Genomic DNA, 7,917 nt, shown 5'->3' with positions numbered 1-7,917 from the left:
AAAGCAACAACAAATGACGTTTGTAAAGCACCTCCGACATCGGGGAACCTTGTGACCAGTTAATAAAGAACTGTGAATGCTGATTAATGTGGTCGTGGATCCCGATGTGGAGTCCTGGAGCTGAGTGGTTGGAGCACTCGCCTCGCAAGCGAGAGGACCCGGGTTCTCTTCCCGGACGGGGCGAAATGTTGGGCAATTCTCCTCACTCCGCACACAGCCGCCTCCGTTTACCAGCAGTAAGTCGGAAACCCGGTTGTTAGTCGATTGGCGGAGCGCCTTTCTGAGGATAATGATCCCTCGAAGCCTTTTGTTCCTACCCCTCTCCCAACCCTTCCCGTACACTTAACATTTCTGGCTGTCAAACTGAGAATCATCAGCTTTTTTAGAAAGTACTCAGCAACACAGAGCAAGGATTGAGGCTTTGTGCAGACCAGTGTTTGGGGCCCAATCTCCAGAACCTCACTCAGGGATAGCTTACGCGTGTACAAGTCCTGGAGACCAAGGTTCTGAAGCATTTCTTGGAGATTTCTTCCTTTTTCTGTAAATTAAATGACAATCATTATCTCCATGAATACAAATGGTAGAAGTACATTTTACCCCACATGAGGGGTTACTTATCACAGTCAGCAATGGCATGTGTATAAATGTGGAACAGTTGTGTGATCCAAATCTGTATATGTGCAATATACCCCAATAATCCAACTGTTCTGAGATGTTCTCCATACCTGAAAGGCGCTATATAAATGTAACTCTTCCCTTCACAAGCTGCAGATCATCCAAAACTCTGCAGCTCGTGTACTCTCATGCACCAGGCTCCGTGACCCCATCACCCCCACCCTCGCCCAACTCCACTGGCTCCCCATCCCCTAGAGGACCGAGTTCAAGATCCTCGTCCTCACCTTTAAGGCCATCCATGGCCTTGTCCCCTCCTACCTCTCTGACCTGCTGACTCCCTACCAACCTGCCCGCTCCCTCCGTTCAGCGGGCTCCGGCCTGCTCCATGTCTCCCGTCCGACCCGCCCTACCATTGGTGGCCAGGCTTTCAGCCTCTCCACCCCCACACTCTGGAACTCCATCCCACAGTCCGTTCGTCTCGCTTCCTCCCTTGCCTCCTTCAAGGCCGGTCTCAAGACCCTCCTCTTCGACCGTGCCTTTGATCTCCCTCCCACCTATCTGCCTTCCCTCACCCCTACACCACCCCTCACCCCTACACCACCCCTCCCCCATGCTCGGGCCCCGACACCTGCCTGTTCAGCACTTTGGGACATTCTCCCGACGTGAAAGGTGCTCTATAAATGTAATGTTGTTGTTGTTGTAACTACCATATCCACGATTATACCACTCCAGTTCTCACTTGACATGTCCCTTGCCAGCTCTCCCTTATTCAAGCTATGGTAGGCCTTTGCCAGCCCCATTCCACCTCGACTCCCAGCACACCCAGTGCCACCAGATGCTGAGGTTGAGTCCCAAATGATGAGTGCTGTGCTCCTGCTCTGCTGGCACCTCACTCGAAAGTTTCCCATACAGCGTATCAAATGGCTGTGTAATGGTCTCCTCTGTCCTATCTCTCTCACTGCCAGGTTCTGGTTCATAATAACAATAATAATCCTTGCATTTGTTTCCTGCACCTTATCACATCTTCAACTCGTCTCAAAGCTCTTCACAGAATAGACTACAAAGTGTAGTGACTGTATATTTTGTGGGTTAAACGCAGCAGCCAATTGCGCCCAGCAGCGTCCCCACAAACAGCCGTGGATTGAGTGACCAAATTATTACATTATTTAATTCATTTTGTGAAGGGGTTATTACCCCCGGAAAAGCAGCAACCAATCACTCACCTTCTTTGCTGAGTAGGGCGGGCAGTTCAGGCTCAAGGCACTCTTCCTTCGGCAGCTCCGGTCCTTGGTTGGGGCTGAACTCTTCAGTGCCAGTTTCCGCTTCTGTTTCTTTGTAGGAAGAGTCGGCTTTGGAGAAAATACCACAAACTGCTGGGTGTTTAACCAGTTAATATGGTTTACCGTTAAGAGCACTACCTGGAGAGCTATCCCTACGTGTTGGCTAGGACCACCCTACCCGTTAGTTGGGGCTTTGGCCTGTCGGAGCTGAGTGGGAGGATTTCCTGACCCCAGCAATAAAAAAAGACAAGATTTCACAAAATTTACACTACTTTAAAACGATTGTATTTTGTAAGCAAATGTGCGGCCAATTTGCATTCAGTAGCCCCCAACCCCCCATAGCCACTTGCTGACAATGACTCACCTTCTACGGCGAGAGGACTAGAGGGGGTTATGTTCAGGACCTGCTGCTGCTCCTGTTCCTGGTTCTGGCTGAACTCCTCAAGTCCCCGTTTCCCTTCTGGGTGTTCGGAAGAAGAATCATCTACAGAGCAAACATCACGCAGGCTTGTTACACACTGTGGCATCGTTCCGTGGCTACTGGTGTTACAAAACACATTGCGATCTCACTTGAAAAGTTTGAGCATTTAACCGCCACGGCTAATACTGTGTTTTATGAGTTAAATTAATTCAACAACTTGCATTTAATATTGGCTGCTTCGTTTTGCCCACAAAATACACAGTCACTCTACAATATATTCTGTGAGGTATTTCAATTTCAAGATCCTCACGCTCATCTTCAAACCCCTTCGTGCCCTGGCACCATCTCTACCTCTCCGACCTGCTGACCCCACAGCCTCTTGCCTCTGTTTAACTGACTCTGACCTTCTGCGAGTCCCTCGTGCCCTCCATTCCATTGCACCAAGTACCAAGAATTGCACCAAGTACCATCCGCCTGCTCCTGCAGGTCAAAGATGTCAGAAAAGTCGGTTTGTTCAGCATTTCCTACCCCTCTCCCAACCCTTCCCGTACACTTAACATTTCTGGCTGTCAAACTGAGAATCATCAGCTTTTTTAGAAAGTACTCAGCAACACAGAGCAAGGATTGAGGCTTTGTGCAGACCAGTGTTTGGGGCCCAATCTCCAGAACCTCACTCAGGGATAGCTTACGCGTGTACAAGTCCTGGAGACCCAGGTTCTGAAGCATTTCTTGGAGATTTCTTCCTTTTTCTGTAAATTAAATGACAATCATTATCTCCATGAATACAAATGGTAGAAGTACATTTTACCCCACATGAGGGGTTACTTATCACAGTCAGCAATGGCATGTGTATAAATGTGGAACAGATCCAAATCTGTATATGTGCAATATACCCCAATAATCCAACTGTTCTGAGATGTTCTCCATACCTGAAAGGCGCTATATAAATGTAACTCTTCCCTTCACAAGCTGCAGATCATCCAAAACTCTGCAGCTCGTGTACTCTCATGCACCAGGCTCCGTGACCCCATCACCCCCACCCTCGCCCGACTCCACTGGCTCCCCATCCCCTAGAGGACTGAGTTCAAGATCCTCGTCCTCACCTTTAAGGCCATCCATGGCCTTGTCCCCTCCTACCTCTCTGACCTGCTGACTCCCTACCAACCTGCCCGCTCCCTCCGTTCAGCGGGCTCCGGCCTGCTCCATGTCTCCCGTCCGACCCGCCCTACCATTGGTGGCCAGGCTTTCAGCCTCTCCACCCCCACACTCTGGAACTCCATCCCACGGTCCCTTCGCCTCGCTTCCTCCCTTGCCTCCTTCAAGGCCGGTCTCAAGACCCTCCTCTTCGACCGTGCCTTTGATCTCCCTCCCACCTATCTGCCTTCCCTCACCCCTACACCACCCCTCACCCCTACACCACCCCTCCCCCATGCTCGGGCCCCGACACCTGCCTGTTCAGCACTTTGGGACATTCTCCCGACGTGAAAGGTGCTCTATAAATGTAATGTTGTTGTTGTTGTAACTACCATATCCACGATTATACCACTCCAGTTCTCACTTGACATGTCCCTTGCCAGCTCTCCCTTATTCAAGCTATGGTAGGCCTTTGCCAGCCCCATTCCACCTCGACTCCCAGCACACCCAGTGCCACCAGATGCTGAGGTTGAGTCCCAGATGATGAGTGCTGTGCTCCTGCTCTGCTGGCACCTCACTCGAAAATTTCCCATACAGCGTATCAAATGGCTGTGTAATGGTCTCCTCTGTCCTATCTCTCTCACTGCCAGGTTCTGGTTCATAATAACAATAATAATCCTTGCATTTGTTTCCTGCACCTTATCACATCTTCAACTCGTCTCAAAGCTCTTCACAGAATAGACTACAAAGTGTAGTGACTGTATATTTTGTGGGTTAAACGCAGCAGCCAATTGCGCGCTGCAGCGTCCCCACAAACAGCCGTGGATTGAGTGACCAAATTATTACTTTATTTAATTCATTTTGTGAAGGGGTTATTACCCCCGGAAAAGCAGCAACCAATCACTCACCTTCTTTGCTGAGTAGGGCGGGCAGTTCAGGCTCAAGGCACTCTTCCTTCGGCTGCTCCGGTCCTTGGTTGGGGCTGAACTCTTCAGTGCCAGTTTCCGCTTCTGGTTCTTTGTAGGAAGAGTCAGCTTTGGAGAAAATACCACAAACTGCTGGGTGTTTAACCAGTTAATATGGTTTACCGTTAAGAGCACTACCTGGAGAGCTATCCCTACGTGTTGGCTAGGACCACCCTACCCGTTAGTTGGGGCTTTGGCCTGTCGGAGCTGAGTGGGAGGATTTCCTGACCCCAGCAATAAAAAAAGACAAGATTTCACAAAATTTACACTACTTTAAAACGATTGTATTTTGTAAGCAAATGTGCGGCCAATTTGCATTCAGTAGCCCCCAACCCCCCATAGCCACTTGCTGACAATGACTCACCTTCTACGGCGAGAGGACTAGAGGGGGTTATGTTCAGGACCTGCTGCTGCTCCTGTTCCTGTTCCTGGTTCTGGCTGAACTCCTCAAGTCCCCGTTTCCCTTCTGGGTGTTCGGAAGAAGAATCATCTACAGAGCAAACATCACGCAGGCTTGTTACACACTGTGGCATCGTTCCGTGGCTACTGGTGTTACAAAACACATTGCGATCTCACTTGAAAAGTTTGAGCATTTAACCGCCACGGCTAATACTGTGTTTTATGAGTTAAATTAATTCAACAACTTGCATTTAATATTGGCTGCTTCGTTTTGCCCACAAAATACACAGTCACTCTACAATATATTCTTTGAGGTATTTCAATTTCAAGATCCTCACGCTCATCTTCAAACCCCTTCGTGCCCTGGCACCATCTCTACCTCTCCGACCTGCTGACCCCACAGCCTCTTGCCTCTGTTTAACTGACTCTGACCTTCTGCGAGTCCCTCGTGCCCTCCATTCCACCATCGGTGGCCGGGCTTTCAGCCACTACGCCCCAAAGCTCTGTCACTCTATCCCTCTGGCTCTCTGCCTCGCACCCTCCTTCTGCCCTGTGTGAGGAGCGCTGTGTAAATGCAAGTTGCTGTTGTTGTCTTAATGACTTAATTAATTGCTTAATATGGACCAGGAGAGTCGCCCCTTTGAGGGTTAGTTCTGTTTAGTTATTAAAAGATGGAGATGTAACATTGAACTCACCGCTTGTACTGGGACAGCCCTCAGCTAATACCTCCACCAGCCTCGGCAGTGTTTCCTGTAATTTGTGCAGGGCTGTGAGGAACTGCTGGCACGCCCTTTCTCCTTTGCGGAGCATGGTGTTTATGAGCTCTCTGGCTTTGTCGCTGGGGTTCGGCATCCCTTCGATCTTGTCGTATTCCTCTCTGGTGATGAGCAGCAAGGAATCCAGCTCATCCAGCACAGTGTCTGGTGCTTCCCCCAGAACGGCCCTGAAGTTTTTGCGACGTTTTCGTATGAAGTCGGATGAACTGTGGTCGCTCGCCATGGTGAGGGACTGTGTTAGTCACAGCTGGAAAGAAATTAATATGCGAGTGGTTAATTACCAGTGCAGTGCTGTATTGTCAGAAGTGCCGTCCTTCTTGAGTTTGATAGAATGCCTGTCATATCCTAAAATGCTTCACAATTTACTGTGAAGAGTAATGCATTTTGTGGGTGAATGTGGCAGCCGGTCTACGCTCAGGAATGTCCCGCAAGCATTAAGTGAATGATCGATCTTATCTGGTGGATTGTTTCGTCCGCAAAACATACAGTCAATTAATTCACTTTACAGTATATTCTGTGAAGCGCTTTGAGACGACTTGATGATGGGATGAGGCGCTACATCCACTGCTATTATTATTATTGTTAATGTTAGACTAGAAATTCAAGCCCTGAGTATGTTACAGAAAACAACAACAACAACAAAATCACCGTGATATGGCATTTGATGAATAAATCATTAACTTTAGTGAACTATGCCCCTATTGAGACCTTTGTCACTACTTTTGCTTTGAGGTGTCTCGAAGACGTGATAAAGCACTATTTCAAATGCAAGAATTATTATTATATCACTCTGATATGATTATTATATTACTTTGATGCCAGTGTTTCAGATGCCTGAACGATTCCTTTCAGTCAGTGAACGCTGGTGTCCTTCCATGTCCCCGCTCTTCCCATCCCACCATCAGCAGATTCACACCCGTGCAGCACAGCCTTTTTCTTTAAGCACTTAAAAGAAACTGACAAATCTGTACTCACTTCTTTGTACTATCGTGCATCTACTCAGCTTCAAAGAGCACCAGAGGTTTGCTCCCCTGATCAAAAGGTTGCAGACTTTTCCTCTTGTTCGGGTTTCAGATTGAAGGATTCTCCCTAACGCCCAAAGTCCTGTCACTGTGCTCCCTCTCACAGAAACTGATCTGGATGGGTGTACCCAGGGATGTGTATCTGTACCTATCTGAAAAATAACCACGTCACTTCTAGGAAATTGCAGAATGGCTTACACTTTCAATTTCTCTGTGGAGACCGATGTAATTTGTGTTTCAGTTTCAGAGCTGAAAATCGCTGAGTCACTCATCAGCCAGTATGTAAAGATAATAAGTTAAAATAGGTTGTTCCATTAAACAATAACCTTTGCATTTGGTATTTATAATAAAATAAATAATCGTTGCATTTGACAGAGAACCTTATCACGTCTTCGAGACGTCTCAAAGCGCTTCACAGAATCTACTGTAAAGTGAATTGACTATAGATTTTGTGGGTGAAATGAGGCAGCCAATTGCGTACAACAGTGTCCCACTGACCCAATTAGTATTTTTTTAATAATAATCCCTCCAAAAACACAAAACAGTAATAAGTTGGTCATTTTCAATCTACGACTGTTTGTGGGACATTGCTGTGCGCAATTGGCTGCCGCGTTTGCCCACAAATATACAGTCAATTCACTTTACAGTGTGTTCTGTGAAGCGCTTTGGGACGTCCTCCCGACGTGAAAAGCGCTATATCAAATGCAAGGATTATTATTATTTTAGGGGATTATTACCTGTAGGTATAATGATTCATCCATAATGTCAACATATCTCAAAGTACTTCACAGTTTCTATTAAATTCAAAGCCCAAACTGAAACAGATAGAGCAGACCTGGAAATTTGCTAGAAAGCTACGCAAGTGTAGCTGGTTAAACTCCAGCAGTTACTCCAACACATGCTCTGAGGTCTCCAAAGCCTTGGCTTTTGCTAACCTGTGCCTAATCCTCTCCAGAATTAGGTGAGCGGGGCCCATTCCTCCGAGAGAGAGAGTAACCACTCTATTACAAACATCGGAAATTTCCAGGGCACAGCTGATGACAAAGCAGCTTGTTTAGCAGGACTTGGGAGGTATGTGGAATTCTCCATTTAATTTAGATAATTTTAAGCACAGTGATGGGTTTCTGCGTGACACCTTGACCATCTACGACCAGGGCTCCCTCTGCCTCCTCGTCCTCCTCGACCTATCGGCAGCATTTTCCTCCATCCCCCGCACTGTCTCGTGCGGTGTCCCTCAGGGCTCTGTCCTCGGTCCCCTCCTCTTCACCCTCTATATGCTCGCCGCTTCCTCCCTTTCCTCCTTCA

General features: G+C 47.7%; 1 protein-coding gene across 1 annotated transcript in view; it reads right to left on the bottom strand.

Annotated features, from left to right (window-relative positions):
• Positions 1 to 6,722, bottom strand: part of LOC103190920 (caspase recruitment domain-containing protein 6) — a 7,160-nt gene extending 438 nt beyond the window's left edge. The window contains exons 1-8 of the mRNA XM_042345547.1: positions 6,566 to 6,722; positions 5,510 to 5,837; positions 4,780 to 4,905; positions 4,359 to 4,484; positions 3,006 to 3,065; positions 2,260 to 2,379; positions 1,839 to 1,985; positions 311 to 538 (exon numbers count right to left, since the gene is read on the bottom strand). Of these exons, the coding sequence (XP_042201481.1) occupies positions 311 to 538; positions 1,839 to 1,985; positions 2,260 to 2,379; positions 3,006 to 3,065; positions 4,359 to 4,484; positions 4,780 to 4,905; positions 5,510 to 5,813 (1,111 nt within the window). The 5' untranslated portion in view covers positions 5,814 to 5,837; positions 6,566 to 6,722. The remainder of the gene's footprint in view (positions 1 to 310; positions 539 to 1,838; positions 1,986 to 2,259; positions 2,380 to 3,005; positions 3,066 to 4,358; positions 4,485 to 4,779; positions 4,906 to 5,509; positions 5,838 to 6,565) is intronic.
• Positions 6,723 to 7,917: the final 1,195 nt, after the last annotated feature.

This window comes from Callorhinchus milii, unplaced genomic scaffold (genome assembly GCF_018977255.1).
Source record: "Callorhinchus milii isolate IMCB2004 unplaced genomic scaffold, IMCB_Cmil_1.0 Scaffold60, whole genome shotgun sequence".
Taxonomy (NCBI): domain Eukaryota; kingdom Metazoa; phylum Chordata; class Chondrichthyes; order Chimaeriformes; family Callorhinchidae; genus Callorhinchus; species Callorhinchus milii.
This window is presented reverse-complemented; position numbering and strand designations above follow the sequence as displayed.